Genomic DNA, 17,530 nt, shown 5'->3' with positions numbered 1-17,530 from the left:
GCATCTCTGGGGGAGAATAGTGATTTAATAAATTATGGGATAGAAGAAAAAGATATGTACACGCAGTGGGGTGCAGGGAAATCTCAAATCCTAGAAGACAGATTTGGTTTCTGGAATAAAAAATGGGATGGATCCTGTCTGCCTTTGCACCAGGGGTAGCTAGAGTTCCAGACGCGAATTTCTTCCTTCCCCAGAATCCAGCAGCCTAGGCCTCCAGCCTCCTCCTCCCTCGAAGAACTAGGAAAGCCTAGCTCCCATCCCTCCTCCTCCAAGGGACCAGGAATCCAGGATACCCGCTCCCACCTGCGCTCTGTCCTCCAGGGAAACAGTTTAGACACCAAGGCCTCCCCTCCTCCTGCAAGACTCAGGTGTCTGGGACCCCAGCCCTCTGCTCTCCCAGGGCTCCAGGAATCTGGGCTCAAGTGGAGATCCAGAGTCTGAGTCTCCACTGGGGTCTCAACTCTCTTGTGGCTTAGACATTCTCATACAGCGGGTTCACGTACGAAGCCCCTTTCTCTGCTGGGGCTAGGGGTGACTGCTGGAGACCCTGCAGGATGCACTGGTGCAGGAACACGTACTGGGCCTGAGGAGGAGCACGGGGTAGGGGGTGAGGGGTGCCCTTCTGAGCCTGGGCCTGCTTTCCCCCCAGGCCCCACCCCCACCCCCCTGTACCCTCGGGAACCCCATCACCTCAGTCTGTAGCATGAGAGGCCTGCTCTCCCTCATCTTCCGCACGTAGCTGAAGGCTCCCACAAAACGCTCACGCTCCAGCTGCCGCAGCAGGACGTCCAGGGCAATGAAGGTGCCTGTGCGGCCCACGCCAGCACTAGGCAGGAACAAGAAGGGGTCAGGCCACAGGAAGGGGGAGTCTTGGCTGATTGGAGGGATCTATTTTTGGAGCACCCGGGATCAGAGTTTTTTATTCAGCAAGATAGCATTCTGGGGGGATACCGTGTAAGTGGTAAAAGCCACTGTGTGTGACTCTGCCTGGAGCTCCTTCTGTCTGCCTGGCCCTGCCTCCAATGCCCTATGCGCCCTTGTCACTTTTCCCAAGCCTGAGAAGTAGGAGCTAACAGCACACCCATTTTACAGATGGAGAAATGGAGGCTGAGAGCAGTGAGGTCGCTTGTCTGTCCCTGGAGACTCTGGAGCTCACACACGAGAAAAAGGAACTCCCAAGCTGACCATTCAAAAATATTTTTTAAACATAAACCCATTTTAAAGTAAACAGTTCAGTGCCATTTAGTACATTCGCGACGTTGTGTGACCACCACATCTAATTAGTTCCCAGACACTTTCGTCCCCCCAGAAGGAGACCCTGTACCCGCTAAGCAGTCGCTCCCCACTCTCCGCTCTCCCCAGCCCCTGGTGACCATCAATCTGGCTCTGTGGGCTTACCTATTCTGGACATCTCCCATAAACAGGATCCTACTACATGTGACCTCTCGTGTCTGTCTCATTTCACTCAGCACCGTGTTATCAAGGTTCTTCCACATGGTGGAACGAACCAGTGCTTCGATCCTTTTTCCGGTTCAAATCAACCGTCTTAACCATTACGCAGGAGTCCCTTCTGTGCTTGGGGGAGGGGATGACCCCCTGCTGGGGACACCTCCAGGGGGTGCTATCAGGGACAGGGCGGCAGCAGAGAATGTAAGAGTGCCACCACAGGCATCAGCTTGACCCCTTACGCCTTGAACCCAAGACGTTCACTTTCTGACTGGGTTTCCCCAGCGCTGTAATGGGGAGGAAACCCTTTTGGTCATGAGGTTGCCCTGAGGACCAGCAAGACCGTGACTGCGGAGTTTCCATCACGTCACTGGTGGTACGTGCTCCCTGAATGCAACTGTCACTGTAACCAGAGCCCCCATTTCAGAGGCTGTCGGCCACTCTGGAGCAAGCCCCTTTCCGCCCCCCCCCCCCCCCCGCGCCCATAACCTCCTCTACAGTCTTCAGTATCGACGACAGGAGAGTGATGGGCGGGATGAGGTTCCCGGCGTGCACTGGAGGTGTTTCAAATGTTTCTCAAAACCTTTGACTGTTTCTCTCTCCTGCCCCTCACCCCTTCCTCCCTTCTCTCCACCGACGCATTCCCCTCCTCCTCTCTTCCATCTCCTGTAGAAGGTTCTGGTTCCTGAAACCGGCAGGGGCCGTTCTCTTAGAGCCAGCGGGTCCTCACCTGCAGTGCACAATGGGGGGGCCTCCCTCCACAGTCTGGTCCAGCCACTGCCGGACCATCTTCCAGAAGGCCAGCAAGGGGTCTGGGGAGTGGGGGACGCCGTGGTCTGGCCAGGTCATGTAGTGGAACTGACGTACACGTAGTGTCTTCTGCTCTTGGATCTAGGGAGAGGGAGGGGAGGCTGGGCAGGGAGCGCTCAGCACCCCAGGGTGGGCTGGTTTCTGACTGGTGGGGGGCATCCCTGGGCACACTGTGGTCCCCTGAGACAGTGATGCAAGTCTAGGCTTCAGGAGGGGTTCTGAGGAGTCGACTGCCCAGATAGTTCTGGGGGAGGGAGCGAGGGTCGGGGTGGGGCTGACAGGGTGGAGCAGACTTACGTGCCGGACCCTCAGGTCTCGTACTGTCCAGTTCTCCAGCACCTTCTCACCCTCCAGGGCCACTTGTAGGTGCCCATATGTGCATGGCTGGGCGTCTAGAGGCCAGTAGTACTCACACTTCACCTGGGGAACGACTGAGAGGTCAGAGAACCTGTCCTGATGCCCGTCTACACCGGGGCTCTTGTACTCAGTGCCTGGTGATGAGGCGAGACCTACAGGCAGCCAGGTGTAGATTCATCCCAGCCAGGAGGACCCCTCCTTCTCAAGGCCACTGGGTTATACGGACCAATGGATGGGCTGAGGGTACTGGAGGAGGTTGGGGTCACATGGGAGGTCAAGGCTCAACACCTAGACCCTGCGGATCCCTCACCCGGCCGGACTCCACACAGTTGGTCAGCATGACCAAGGTGCGGCTCTGCTGCTCCCACACCAGGCGCCAGAAGTCAGCCACCGTCTGGGGCAGGGGGCCCTGGGCTGCAATGAACTCGCGGGGGCCCCAGAGACCCTGATGGGAGAAAACAGGCAGGTCACAACCCCCTCCAGTCCTTCTCTGCTCAGCTTTGCTCAACGCCCTCCCGGTTCGCAGCCACAACCTTACAGGTATGAAGCTGGCGTTGATGTAGTCGGAGCCTGGTTCCTCCTGGTGGGGCTTCAGGGACACCCGGGACCAGTCGTCTAGAGGAAGAGGCCAGCATTAGTTAGTGAAGCAGAGACAGGCGTGGGAGACCCAGGAAGGTGTGGAGACAAGACTGAGACCCAGGGACTGAGGGCACACAGGCTCTGGGAGCCCTAAGAAGGGTGGATTGACTTCAGCAGGGAGGAATGGGCCGGGTGCCCTCCTCACAGGGGGTAAGAGCTTTGTGTCCCATAGGGAATAAGGGAAGGGGCCAGGGATGGGGTATTGACAAAGTCACAGCCAGGGGTAAAGTCAGCAGAGGCTTTAAAACTCACAGGGCAGCACATTTCGGTAACGGTTCTTGGCACTGTTTTCGAGGGCTGAGGCCACCATTTGAGACTGCTTGGTGCCCTCCAGAGCCAATCGCTGCGGGCAGAGGCAGAGAGGGGGGTGGGGAGCATGGACCCTGGAGTCTCTCCATCTTCCCCGGAGGGCACCCCCGTTCAGCACCGCCCCACTCACCCCCGCGCCCTGGAATTCTGTAGCACCCGCAGAAATGTGTACCATCACCCTGCAGGGCATTGGGGAGGCTTGGGGGACAGTGGGGACCAGAGAGGTAGGCAACAGAAGACACAACACGGGGAAACCAACATGTTTCCTTAGGGCTGACCCGAGGGCGCGTAACGGTGTCACAGGCGAAAACATAATTGTGCCTGAATTTTTTTGCATATGCAAAGAAAGGTGTGGCGAGGTCTGGGGTGGGCACGTGGGGCTCAGCTCAGCCCCTCGCTCGTCACCACACCTGGTACTCCACCGCAAAGCCACTGTTGGCATCCTTCTCGTTCTTCCTCACGTGGGCAGCAAAGTCTTGTGCCGGGATGTTCTCCAGGAGGCTGTGGGAAAAGGGCAGAGTTTAACTTCCCTTGGCCCTGTGATCTTGGGATAAAAGAAAGGGCTTTTTTTTTTTTAAGTTTATTTTTATCTATTTTGAGAGGCAGAGAGCAAGCGGGGGAGGGGCAGAGAGAGAGACAGAAGCCCAAGCAGGCTCTGAGCTGTCAGCAGAGTCCGCCGTGGGGCTTGAACTCACAAACCGTGAGATCATGACCTGAGCTGAAGTCACTGAGCCACCCAGACACCCCTGGGCCTTTTTTTGGGGGGGGGTCGCTCTTTATTTCTTTTGACCCCCTTCTCCCGACTCAACTACCCTCCACCCTCTGCCTCGGGCAACCAGTATCTGTTCTCAGGTTCTATCAATTCAGTGTTTTAAATTTTTTTCAAATATGGGGCACTTGGGTAGCTCAGTCAGTTAAGCATCAGACTTAACTTCGTCAGACTTGATTTCGGCTCAGGTCATGATCTCCCAGTTCAGGAGATAGAGCCCCGCTGACAGTACGGAGCCTGCTTGGGATTCTCTCTCTCACCCCTCCCTCTCTGCCCCTGCCCTGGTCACTCTCTCTGTGTGTCTCTTTCAAAATAAATAAATAAACATTAAAAAAAAAAAAGGCAGGACATTGGGACACGGGCCACATCATGGGTGAATCTGGGGAACATTATGCTAGCTCAGATAAGCCAGTCACAGAAGGACCAATACTGTGTGAATCCACTTCTGTGAGGTAGGTCCCTAGAGGAGTCAAATCCAGAGACAGAGAGTAGACCGGGCGGGGCACCAGGGGCTGATGGAGGCGGAGGGGGGATCCTGTTCAATGGGGACAGAGTTTGGGTTTTGCAAGATGAAAAAGTTCTGGAGACAGATGGTGGGGACGGCTGCACAACAGTGGGAATGTGGGGGCGCCTGGGTAGCTCCGTCAGTTCAGCGTGAGCTCGTGAGTTCGAGTCTCGCTTTGGGCTCTGTGCTGACGGCTCAGAGCCTGGAGCCTGCTTCCGATTCTGTGTCTCCCTCTCTCTCTGGCCCTCCCCTGCTGGCTGTCTCTCTCTCAAAAATAAATAAACATTAAAAAAATTTGTTTTAAAGTCTTTGACCTCACGCAGCTCCAGCTCCTTCTTGCTCGTCCTCTTGTAAGACAGCTTTATAAACACCGTCTTGACCCAGTTCGGAGGCCGGGAGCTAGAGGCCAGTCCGGCCCCCTTCTTGAGCAGTGGTCAATCCCACAGGCCCACCACCTCGTGCATGTGGCTGTCACACGCTGAGCCACTATGCAGCTGCCCTCAGCCCTCAGGCCCGGGTGCCTGACAACCAGAGGCAGCCCTTACACCCCGGAGCTCGCCCAAATCATTGCACTGGCCTCGAGCTACCCATTCCTTCCCACGGAAACCATAACTAAGGCTCTTGCCCACCATTGTCCCCACCTCCCCTGCCTCCCGACTGAGCCTGTGTGACTTACTGAGGACTCCCCTCTTGGGATCTGTTGCCTTTATCACACCTAAGCAACAACAAAGCCTGTTAACACAGCCCGTGCACGTTTAAACTGCTCACACACACCAGTTTTCTCTGCTTCTTTTCTCCACATCACCAATGCCTGGTGTCTGCAGCACCACTCCACAGGGGAGTGACCCCTTTCCCCAAAGCCCCCCTATCCTATTTGCCTCCTTATCTCCAATTCTTTTTTTTTAATTTTTTAATGTTTATTTATTTTTGAGAGAGAGAGACAGAGCATGAGTGGGGGAGGAGCAGAGTGAGAGGGAGACACAGAATCGGAAGCAGGCTCCAGGCTCCGAGCTGTCAGCACAGAGTCCGACGCGGGGCTCGAACCCTCGAACTGGGAGATCATGACCTGAGCCGAAGTCGGACGGACGCTCAACCCACTGAGGCACCCAGGTGCCCCTCCTTATCTCCAATTCTAAGGGCCGCCTCTCAGTCCATCCTTGGAGGGATGGCTCAGCAGCATTTAGTTCTGCTCCTGTCTTCTTCCTGGACCCGCTTCCCCCACGTGACACTCTGGTGCCACTCTGCTCAGTCGCCGAGATACCCAACATTCTCTAAACGCTCCCAGCATGCTCCTGCCCCAGGGCCTTTGCACCTGCTGGCCCCTCTTCCTGGAACGCCATTTCCCAAGATGTGCACATGAGTCTGTGCACAAATGACTTCCTCTTAGTCATCTTCTTGGTATGGCTTTACCTGGACAATTTTCTCCAATTTTCTCTAATTTTAACACCCTATCTTAAATATTCTTCTACCTTTTCTGGGGCGCCTGGGTGGCTCAGGAGGTTAAGTGTCCAACTCTTGCTTTCAGCTCAGGTCACGATCTCACGGTTGGGAGATGGAACCCCGCGTTGGGCTCTCTGCTGGGCATGAAACCTGCTTGAGATTCTCTCTCTCACTCTCACTCTCTCGCTCTCTCTGCCCCTCCCCCGCTTGCCCTCTCTCTCAAAAACAAAAGGAAAAAATAATAAAATAAAATCGGCTTCTACCTTTTCTATCGCCACTTCTTGCTCTACTGCCTCCTGTATCACAACCTCTATTATCTTGTTTATTAATGATTTTTTTTGTGCTCGAATGTAAGCTTCACGAAGGCAGGAATCTTTGTTTCTCTCACGGTGTCCTCTGTGCCTAGAACAGTGCCTGACACATGATACACGTGCTGAGTGAATCTTTTGTTGGAGGCACATAATCCCAGAGCTGGAGTTGGTTCCAGAGCCCCTGGCCCAGGCGGAGGGGGGCGATGAAAGGCTTGCGATCCTTGGGGCAGAGAGCATTGCGTGTCAGGGTTCGCTGAGCCCACCCGTTGACCTATCCGGTGACCAGCAAGCACCCCTCGATTTGACCTGACAGTGCTTCTTCCAGATACTTCTCCAACACTTTCTGCTTACCTGGAGCCCAGAACCTTGGGTGCCGGTTTCCTCTGGCTCTTCTTGTGCCTGGGAAAGAGACATTGGAACAGAAGGCTTGGGGGGTCAGGCCGGAACAGGGATCCTCACCCTCTCCCTGCCACCCCGTCCCCACCCGAAGACGGTCAGTCAGCCCTGTGACGAGTCCCACCTCTTCTTCAGGAAGAAAATCAGCAGGCCCACCAGGATGAGAAACAGGACCACGCCGACGATGGCTCCGGCGATGACCCCTGGGTTAGGAAGTATGGGGACCGTTGGAGTCAGCCTCTTCCACTGGCAACCTGTCTCTCCTAGCTCTGTCCTCACCCAGACTGTGACCGGAGGGCTGACAGGGCAGATGCGAGGGCAGAGAAAGGAGAGGAGAAGGCCTCTGGATAGAGCCCCACCTCCCACCCAACTTTCCCGAGGAGCCTGGTCCAAAGATATCATTTGCTCAGGTAACCTGGCTGCCAGAGTGCCTCTTCCCCTCCTTGGCCCAGATTAATGATTCTTGGCGTGGGCGATTCTGTCACCGATGTCTGGGGACATTCTAGGTTGGCACCATGGGAGTGGTGTTGCACTGGCATCCAGCAGGCGGGGGTCAGGGGCACTGCTCAACATCCTACAATGTACAGGACGGCCCCCACAGCAAAGAACGATCCATCCCCAAATGTCAGTAGGGTCAAGATTGAGAAACCACATTGACGGCATTGATGCCTCCCGCCAGAACAGAGACTCGTGTTCTCAGAGGTTCTGTTTGCTAGCAGAAGGGCACCCCTGCAGTGGTGGTGCCCACGGTCTTGGCCCCAGGCTCTAATGGGCACAGATCCCTCAGGGTCTGTCCTTAGACATCTGGTCTTGGAGCAGACTCCAGCCTGCCTCCATCAGCTGTCGTGGCCCCAGGATGCAGCTTCCCAACAGCCCTGGTTACGAGGACCTGTCAACAGGCTCTAGAAGGGTCCCACACAGCCCATTCCCCTAATGGACCTGGTCCCCATGGACACAGGGATCTTTCCTCTCCCTTCCAGAGACCCTCTTTGCTGCTAAGCAAGAGACGTTCCTGGGCAGCAGGAACCAGAGAAGCCCAGTTGGGCATCTATCTATCATTGCCCCAACCTGCCATCTCTCTCTCTCCAGATAAGAGACGCAATCTTATAAGAGGTCCTGATTCATAGAAGGTGACAGATGGGGCCCAGTGAAGCTTATGGCCACCATCAAAGGTATATGATCAGAGTTTTACTAAGTATGAGGCCCAAACCTCTCCCAAATACGCCACCGATGAGTGGAACATGGTGCAGTCATGTTGGGGAAAAAAAGTTTGGCACTTCTCCAGAAGATAAACACAGAGTTAAGTACTTGATCCCACAACTCCATTCCTGGGGATATACCCAAGAGAAAGAAAGTTCCTTTCTGCACAGGAATGGGTACATGAATGTCCATAGCACCATTACTCATAATAGCCAAAGAGTGGACACCACCCAACGGACCCATCCACAGACGAACGGATAAACGAAATGTGGTCTCTGCATACAGTGGAATATTATTTAACAATAAAAGGCAATGAAGCACCGATACGTGCTACAACATTGATGGACCTTAGAAATGGTACAGCAGGTGAGAGAAGCCGGCCACCAAAGACTGATGACATACATCACAGAAGGATGATGATATTTTTAGGAGACGTCCAAAACAAGCAAATCTATAGAGACAGAAGATAAATTTGAGATTACCGAGGCCAGGTTGGTGGGGAAGTGAGGGAATTAGGGGCTGATGGTGTAAGGAGGTGATTTTTCTTTAGTGAGTAATGAAAATAGTGTAAGAGTGATGGGTTGGCCAAGTCCTGTGGGTGTAGTGAAGCCATTAGCTGTACACTGTCAGTGGGTGAATTGTATGGTATGTGAATTATATCTCAAGAAAGCGGTTTTGAAGAAAGCAGCAAAGAAAGCAAGCAGGGAAACACAAAGGACCCCTTGTGTAGGTAAGACTCCTTCACAACAGAGCCCGATGGGATCTAGAGAGTCTTTCACTGTAGCTCTGTCCCCGTGGGGATCTGCTTACCTGCATTCTCCGTGTGGCAGGTCACAGGGGCAGACGGGGCCCTCATTCCATCCCAGATGGTGGTGACGGTGGCTGGGTAAGACTGAGCTGGCTGGAGATCCCACACAGACACGCCCCTCCCACAGGACGATCCATTTTGGCAGTCCCGCTGTCCACCCACCTGCAACTCAAAGGCCTCGTAGCCTCCCATGGGGCAGGACCAGGTCAAGATGACCCCGTGGCCCCCAGAGGTGCTGATGCAGGAGGTGATGGTGACTGGGCTCGGGGCTGGGTGGAGGAGACAGGAGGAGTCAGTAGGAGCCATACAGGGTGCCTTTCCATCTCCCCACCCTACCCCCGCTTCCCGCCGCTGGTGCCAATTCTCTGAGAACTAGCACATCCTTTCCCTCCCAAAACCAAAACACCTCTCTTCACCTCTCATTTTCTGTCCTCCCCCAATGGACACGCAACAGATCCCTTCGGACTACCACTCCCATGAGCCCTTGGGCTCTCTGTATCACTGCAGCTTAGCAAGGCATGACCCCATGGCCTGATGGGATTTGGAGTCCACTCTTCCCATTGCCCCCGGACCCCACCTCAGCTCCCACCAGGTAGAAGGGGGCCCATCTCACCTGTGGATGCAAGGAGGCTCTGCGCATAACTGGTCACGTTGTTCCTGTCTGCCCACACGCTGAAGGTGTACAGAGTCCCGGGTTCCAGGGTCTGCACCTCATACCAGCTGTCATTGGTCCTGCCTGTGTGGTTGGTCTGATGTCCCTGGGGGTCTTGCTGTCCCTGGGGATGTCCCCCAGGGGTCCACTGGACCCAGTACGTGTAGAGCTGAGAGTGAGGGTCTGTGGGGACCTTCCACCGTAGGATGATTGAGTTGCTCGTCTGGTTTTCCTTGTGTAGATCCATGACTGTGTTGGGAGCTGAGGAGGGAGGACAGGAGGTCAAGGGGATGGCTGTATCCTCAAGGACCCTCCCGCCTGAGCCTGCCCACCTTCCCTGACCCCTCAGTCACCAGACGAGTCCACTTCCTAAGAAGAGTGAACCTCAGAAAAGAGGCCAGGTAGGGACCAGGATCACCGGGGCCCTCTCTGTCCTGAGTCTATCGCCCTGGGTCCTACGCATCACCTTTCTCAGGTGAGCAGACCGAGGCAGGGTCCTTCCTTACTTCTGGGCCCTTCTTTCTTTTTTTTTTTTTAATTTTTTTTTAACGTTTTATTTATTTTTGAGACAGAGAGAGACAGAGCATGAACGGGGCAGGGGCAGAGAGAGAGGGAGACACAGAATCAGAAGCAGGCTCCAGGCTCTGAGCCATCAGGCCAGAGCCCGACGCGGGGCTCAAACTCATGGACCATGAGATCGTGACCTGAGCTGAAGTCGGACGCTTAACCGACTGAGCCACCCAGGCGCCCCCGGGCCCTTCTTTCTTGACGGAGCTGTTGTCTTTAGTCTTCTTAGCCCAAATAGCCGAAGACTAAACAGTTCCAGGCTCCATGCACACACAGTGAACCTAGTTCCTGGGGGTAATTTTGGCTCCTGTCACACTTGGAACCCTTCACATATAGGCTGAGAGCTGGGTTGCTTGGGGTTCAGCTATTATACTGGGATGAGCCGTGCCCTTCTGTCTTCTGGCTTTGTTGGTTCCTGAGGGGTGGTGCTGGATGGTCAGGGGCTCTCTTCATCCCCAAAGACAGACCTCACAATTAGAAAGTTCTGGCTGCAGAGGACGGACTCTTCCTAGAAGGCAGACTTACAAGCTCAAGGTTCTATGAGGCTACGTGGGGTCACCAAAGTCTCCCCAACCCTCTCTCTCTCTCCCATCCCAATAGTACTGGCTCTGTCTAGAACCAGCGCGAGTCTCACCAGTGGCTCCAGTGAGTGTCCGGTTGTCACTGCTGACCTCATTCCTCTCTGCCCAGACGGTGATGATGTACAAGCTCCCAGCTTCCAGTTCTGTTAGTATGATCCCGGTATCTGTGGTGTTCCGGATGCTAATGGCGCTGGTGCTCTCCTTGACCCATGAGACCCCGTAGGTGTAGAGAGGATGATCTGGGTCCGAGGGAGCTGTCCAGCTCAAGGTGATGGAGCTGTTGGTCTGCTTCTGCACACTGAGGCTCGTCACTGCGTTGGGGACTGGCAGAAGGAACAGAGGGTCAGAATATCCTCTCCCTGGTCCACGAGAGTCCAAAACACACGGACGGACCTCCTCCTGGGGCAGCCAGCCTTGTTAAAGAGCATTTCTAGACAGGGAACCTGGGGGTAGGGACGGGACACCTGCAGCCTTATGCTCAGCCACAGACTCCCAGACAGGCCCGTCCCCAGAAAAGGCCACCTGTCTCCTGTGGACTCAGGATTTGGGCACAGCTCGGCGAGACCATAAAGACGGTGGCTGCATCCCAGAACCCAAAGGTGGTGCGATCTTTGCTGGTTCTTCAGCTCTCACCAAAAGAGAGAGTGGGCATTGATGTTTGTCATCGGGGGACTTACTGGGGTTCTTGTCTGGAACCAGCACAGAATTCATTCTTTTCTGCCCACACAGAGACAAGTTATACAAGGTCCCAGTTTTGGGTCCCTCTACCGTGAAACTGAAGCTTTGGATAAGTGTTGGGTCTCAATTCTGTCTCCCTCTCCAGTTCACTGGACCCAATAAATGTAGTCTCAAAGGCCAGGGCCCAGGGGGCACCTCCCAATCTGAGTGATGGAGTTGGTGGCCTGAGCTTCCATTCTCAAGACCGTGATACACTTGGGAACCAGGAGAAGAAGAGTCGGAGGGTCAGAGTGTCCACATTCCATGGTACCTAATGTCCCCACAGTTGAGGCAACGTGCCTGTGCTCCCTACACAGTCCTGGTGGCTAAGGAGAGACATCCCCTAGTCTTAATGTCTGTATTCTAGAGGGTCCCAGACCCTGACTGATCCCAGCTCAGAACCTGTGATGTTCTTTCTTCAACTCCTGGTCAACATGACCCAAAGAGATGCTCAAAAATAAATAAACGTTTTTTATTTTTTTTTTAATTTTTTTGTAACGTTTATTTATTTTTGAGACAGAGAGAGACAGAGCATGAACGGGGCAGGGTCAGAGAGAGAGAGACACAGAATCTGAAACAGGCTCCAGGCTCTGAGCTGTCAGCACAGAGCTCGATGTGGGGCTCGAACTCACAGACCACGAGATCACAACCTGAGTGAAGTCGGCCGCTCAACCGACTGAGCCACCCAGGCGCCCCTAAATAAACGTTTTTTAAAGGCGAGAGAGAACTGCAGCAGGTGGCACTCACCTGTGGTGGCGTTGCAAATTGTGGCGTTGCTGGCGACTCCATTTTTCTCTGCCCACACGGCAAATTCATACAAGGACCCGGGTTGCAGTCCGTCCACCACGAAGCTGGTGTTGGTTGTGTTCTTCGTCTCACTCTCAGTCCACTGGATCCGGTAGACGTAGTTCTGAAAGTCAGGGTCACCTGGCTCCTCCCAGATCAGGGTGACGGAGCTGGTGGTCTGAGCCTCTACCTTCAAGTTCCTGACGGCATAGGGGCCTGAAAAATTAGGGCAAGGGGTCCGGTGTCAGCAAGGGAGCAGATCAGGGGTACAGTCAGTGGACATTTTTAGCCCTCAAAGTGTCCAGTCCTGCCTCGACTTCTGGTCCCAGGAGAGGTAAGGCGTGTGGTCTAGACAAGCACTTGTCCAACTTCAGTGTGCGTACATAACACTGGGGATCTCATTAAGATTCGGGTTCTCGTTCGGTGGGTCTGAGATGAGACCCAGACTCTGCATCTCCAGCCGGTTCTCGGCACACGCCGGCACTGCCCACCCATGGACCAGAGTTTGAGTAGCAAGGGTCTAGACCAGCAGTTTCCAACAGAGCTGTTGCAAAGATGGAAATGCTGTTCCAAGGCCCAGTATAAGAGACACTATCCCAGGGGGATACGGAGGGGGACTGGGACCCCCTCATCTGAGCTCTTGAGCACATAAAACATGAAACTGGATTTTCCATTTTAGTGAACTGAATTTTATTTTATTTATTTATTTATTTTTCAACGTTTATTTATTTTTGGGACAGAGAGAGACAGAGCATGAATGGGGGAGGGGCAGAGAGAGAGGGAGACACAGAATCGGAAACAGGCTCCAGGCTCTGAGCCATCAGCCCAGGGCCTGACGCGGGGCTCGAACTCACGGACCGCGAGATCGTGACCTGGCTGAAGTCGGACGCTTAACCGACTGCGCCACCCAGGCGCCCCAGTGAACTGAATTTTAAATAGCCCCACGGGGGCGCCTGGGTGGCTCAGTCGGTTGAGCTGCCGACTTCAGCTCAGGTCGTGATCTCGCGGTCCGTGAGTTCGAGCCCCGTGTCGGGCTTTGTGCTGACAGCTCAGAGCCTGGAGCCTGTTTCGGATTCTGTGTCTCCCTCTCTCTCTGTCCCTCTTCAACTCGTTCTGTCTCTGTCTCTGTCTCTGTCTCTCTCTCTCTCTCTCTCAAGAAATAAACATTTAAAAAATGTAAACTATCTTCTGGTTCTTTTATATGTCGATTACATTTCAAAATGATAATATTGATAATATTTGGGGGCACATGGCTGACTCAGTCAGTAGAGCACACGACTCTTGATCTCAGGGGTGTGGGTTCGAGCCCCATGTTGCTCGTGGAGCCTGCTTTTGAAAATGGATAAGCCTGGGTGACTCAGTCAGTTAAGCATCTGACTCTTGATTTTGGCTCAGGTCATGATCTGACCTGGGCTCGAGCCCCATGTCGATCTCTGTACTGACAGTGAGGAGGCTTCTTGGGATTCTCTTTCTCTCTCTCTCTCTGCCCCTCCCCCACTTGCTCGCACATGTGCTCTCTCTCTCTCTCAAAATAATTAAATAAACTTGGGGTGCCTGGGTGGCGCAGTCGGTTAAGCGTCCGACTTCAGCCAGGTCACGATCTCACGGTCTGGGAGTTCGAGCCCCGCGTCGGGCTCTGGGCTGATGGCTCAGAGCCTGGAGCCTGTTTCCGATTCTGTGTCTCCCTCTCTCTCTGCCCCTCCCCCGTTCATGCTCTGTCTCTCTCTGTCCCAAAAATAAATAAACGTTGAAAAAAAATTTTTTTTTAAAATAATAATTAAATAAACTTTTTAAAATGATAATATTTTGGATCTATTGAGCGAAATAAATTCTCATTTTATAATTGATTTCACGTTTCATTTTACTACTTTTAAATTTCTTTGTCTTTTTAAGTAATCTCTACACCTCATGTGGGGCTCAAACCCACAACCTGGAGATCAAGAGTCACATGCTCTTGATCTGAGCCAGCCAGGCACCCATCTTTTTACTTATTTTTAAAGTGGTTGACATTGGGGCACCTGGGTGGCTCGGTCGGTTAAGCGTCCGGCTTCCGCTCACGTCGTGATCTCACGGTTCGGTTCGTGGGTGGGAGCCCGGCTTTGAGCTCTGTGCTGACAGCTCAGAGCCTGGAGCTGCTTGGGATTCTGTGTCTCCCTCTCTCTCTGCCCCTCTCTTGCTCATGCTCTGTCTCTCTCTCTCTCTCTTTCAATAAATAAACAAACAAACATTAAAGTGGTTGATCGAAAACTTAAATTTACACATTTGGCTTCCGTTCAATTTCTCTCGGGCGACAGAACCTGCCATGTCCTTGTCGCTGCCGGCCACCTTTTGGGAAAAGCAGAAGTCGAGAACATGGCCATGACTGCCTCTCACCTGTGCTGTTTTGCAGAGTCTGCTTGGAGCTGTTGGTCTCATCCTGCTGCACCCACACGGAAGACTCATGCGGAGACCTGGGCCCAAGTCCGTCCACCGTGAAACTGGTGTCGGTCGTGCGTGGGGCCTCAGTTCCGCCATCCCGTCCGCTCCACAGGCCCCAGGGGGTGTGGTGCCTCCGGTCCAGGCCATGGGGCGTCTGCCACTGCAGGGTGATGGAGCTGGGGGTCCGGTCCTCCGCAGTCAGGTTCCTGCCGGGGCTGGGGGCTGAGGATCAGGAAGGAGGGCCCAGTGTGAGCACAGGAGGTCAGTACTGGGCCTTCCACGACACCCAGCGCTTGCCTGAGTCCAGAAAGGACCGTTTCCTTGAGTGCCGGCCATGGATCACCGTGCCCTCCGTGAGACCACCTCCCCACACCAGAGCTCACACGGGTTTGGGTGCAACCTCTCCGTGTGGGCGGTAGACTCAGCAGGGGTCACTCACCAGCCGCCCTGGCCCCTGTCCAGCTGCACAGGCCCTGGAGAACACAGAGGGGAGAGTCAGACTCTGAGCCTCGTCTCCCTTGACCCAGGGGAGACTGCAGGGCTGGTGGCAGGGGGGAGGGGGGAGGAGGGATCTGGCCAGCCACCCTCCTGTCCTCTGCCCTAACCCAAGTCACTGGGGCCTGAGGGAGAGGAGGGACACAGCCAGCTGTCTCCTCCCTCGAGGCTCTGCTCTAACAAAGGTCACTGCAACATCCATCTGTCTTTTCTTGGTGTGTGTGTGCTGCAGCCGGGAGTGTGGCAGGGGCGGGGCTCCAGGGACCCAGGAGCTAGGGTTGGCTCCACTGATAAGGCCAGGGGATAATGGTTACACATTCAGAAAACTATGGCTCTGGAAGACGAGGGGCAGGAAGTTAATCAGCAAAGTGGTAATGGGGGAAGATACTGAGGTTGGGGACCAGGAGCCAGACACCTGGTCTGAGGGAGGAGGGGCCGGGGGCCTGGACCCCTGGGTCTGAGGGAGGAGGGGTCTGGGGACCTGATTCCTGGGTCTGAGGGAGGAGGGGGCTGGGGGCAGAACTCCAGGATCTGAGGGAGGAGGGCGCTGGGGGTCTGGACTCCTGGGTCTGAGGGAGGAGGGACTGGGGGCCTGGGCTCCTGGGTCTGAAGGAGGAGGGGGCTGGGGGCCCAGACTCTGGGTCTGAGGGAGGAGGGACTGGGGGCCTGGACCCCTGGGTCTGAGGGAGGAGGGGTCCGGGGGCCTGATTCCTGGGTCTGAGGGAGGAGGAGCTGGGGGCTGGACTCCTGGGTCTGAGGGAGGAGGGGCTGGAGTCTGGACTCCTGGGTCTGAGGGAGGAGGGCACTGGGAGCCTGGACCTCTGGGTCTGAGGGAGGAGGGGGCTGGGGGCCAGGACTCCTGGGTCTGAGGGAGGAGGGCACTGGGAGCCTGGACCTCTGGGTCTCAGGGAGGAGGGGCTGGGGGCCTGGACTCCTGGGTCTGAGGGAAGAGGGGCTGGGGGCAGAACTCCAGGATCTGAGGGAGGAGGGGGCTGGGGGCAGAACTCCAGGATCTGAGGGAGGAGGGGGCTGGGAGCAGGACTCCTGTGTCTGAGGGAGGAGGGCACTGGGAGCCTGGACCTCTGGGTCTGAGGGAGGAGGGGCTGGAGTCTGGACTCCTGGGTCTGAGGGAGGAGGGCACTGGGAGCCTGGACCTCTGGTCTGAGGGAGGAGGAGCTGGGGGCCTGGACTCCTGGGTCTGAGGGAGGAGGGGGCTGGGAGCCTGGACCTCTGGTCTGAGGGAGGAGGGGGCTGGGGGCAGGACTCCTGGGTCTGAGGGAGGAGGGGGCTGGGAGCAGGACTCCTGGGTCTGAGGGAGGAGGCCTGGGGCCGGGACTCCTGGGTCCGAGGGAGGATGGGCTGGGGGTCTGGACTCCTGGGTCTGAGGGAGGAGGCCTGGGGCTGGGACCCCTGGGTCTGAGGGAGGAGGGTCTGGGGCCCGGACTCCTGGGTCTTCGAGGGCACACCTGAGTCTTGCCAGAAAGCACAGTTCACTCTCACAGTGGACGGCAGTATCTGAGAGCCCAGGTGTGAGGCTCACTGACAAGCCGGAAGCCTGCTTCCTTCTCTGGGAAGCTCCTACTCCCTCAGGATCCCAGCTCCCCACCCCTGTTTGGGAGCACTCACCAGCAGCACCAGGCTCCCCCAGGCCCCGAGGCTCCCTCCGGTCCCCATCATGTCTCCAGACACTGCCGAGGGACCCAGGTGTCCCAGCCCTGACCTTCCACCTGCTGGACTTTAAACGCGAGAATTTCCCCTTTCTGAGTCTCATGGTGGTGAAGCCACGGGCCAGGGTGGGAAGGGAGGAGGAGGAAGTGGAGGCTCCTGGCCCCGCCCCACCCCTCAGCCCGGTCCTCACCTCTGCGCACTCCTGCGCTCCGGCCCTGCCTCTCAGGCCTGCCATGGGGTCTCCCCTCCCGCGTCCCCTCACACTGCCCCACCCAAATCGCCTGGGTCAGGGGCCGCTTCCCCTCCGCCGCCATGAATGCACAGAGCAGGTCCTGAATGGTCAGGCCGGAGTCAGGCCTGGGAAAGAGACAGCTCCAGCTCCATCTGTCAAGGGGCAGAGGAGGCTGGGTCCAAAGCCCTGTCCTGCGGTGGGCTCTGTGCATTGACTCAGGCCCCGTCACCTCTCCCTGCCTCCACAGCACAGCGGCCCTCACGGTGTGAGCCCTGTTCATTATCACTCCTGTCTGCCTATCACATATGACATGGCATATGGGCCCCCCCGCCCCCCCTTCCCGCCAGGTGCACCCTCCTCCTGTCCTCCAACCATCTCCCTCCTCCCCTTCCCTGGGGATGCAGTCAGAGATGGACCACACTGG

General features: G+C 55.7%; 1 protein-coding gene across 1 annotated transcript; it reads right to left on the bottom strand.

The window, feature by feature from the left end:
- Nucleotides 1-228: 228 nt before the first annotated feature.
- Nucleotides 229-16,883, bottom strand: PTPRH (protein tyrosine phosphatase receptor type H). The gene is made up of 18 exons (XM_047836080.1): nucleotides 16,833-16,883; nucleotides 15,151-15,184; nucleotides 14,667-14,933; nucleotides 12,677-12,776; nucleotides 12,255-12,493; nucleotides 10,844-11,113; nucleotides 9,604-9,903; nucleotides 8,993-9,259; nucleotides 7,107-7,185; nucleotides 6,938-6,985; nucleotides 3,972-4,062; nucleotides 3,505-3,595; nucleotides 3,152-3,228; nucleotides 2,924-3,058; nucleotides 2,554-2,676; nucleotides 2,177-2,337; nucleotides 691-826; nucleotides 229-583 (listed from the first exon to the last, which is right to left on the bottom strand). The coding sequence occupies exons 1-18, from the start codon at nucleotides 16,881-16,883 to the stop codon at nucleotides 473-475; spliced, it is 2,580 nt and encodes an 859-aa protein (XP_047692036.1). The 3' UTR covers nucleotides 229-472.
- Nucleotides 16,884-17,530: the final 647 nt, after the last annotated feature.

Source organism: Prionailurus viverrinus, chromosome E2 (assembly GCF_022837055.1).
Source record: "Prionailurus viverrinus isolate Anna chromosome E2, UM_Priviv_1.0, whole genome shotgun sequence".
Lineage (NCBI taxonomy): Eukaryota > Metazoa > Chordata > Mammalia > Carnivora > Felidae > Prionailurus > Prionailurus viverrinus.
This window is presented reverse-complemented; position numbering and strand designations above follow the sequence as displayed.

Excerpts from the sequence above, each read along its gene's own strand:
- PTPRH (XM_047836080.1), bottom strand. The coding sequence starts at position 16,883 with ATGATGGGGACCGGAGGGAGCCTCGGGGCCTGGGGGAGCCTGGTGCTG. Across the intron at positions 12,494-12,676 it reads AATGAGATCCCCAGTGTTAT|GAACTTGAAGGTAGAGGCTC; the intron begins GTACGCACACTG and ends CTATGCCGTCAG. Across the intron at positions 827-2,176 it reads CCCCCCATTGTGCACTGCAG|TGCTGGCGTGGGCCGCACAG; the intron begins GTGAGGACCCGC and ends GTTCCTGCCTAG.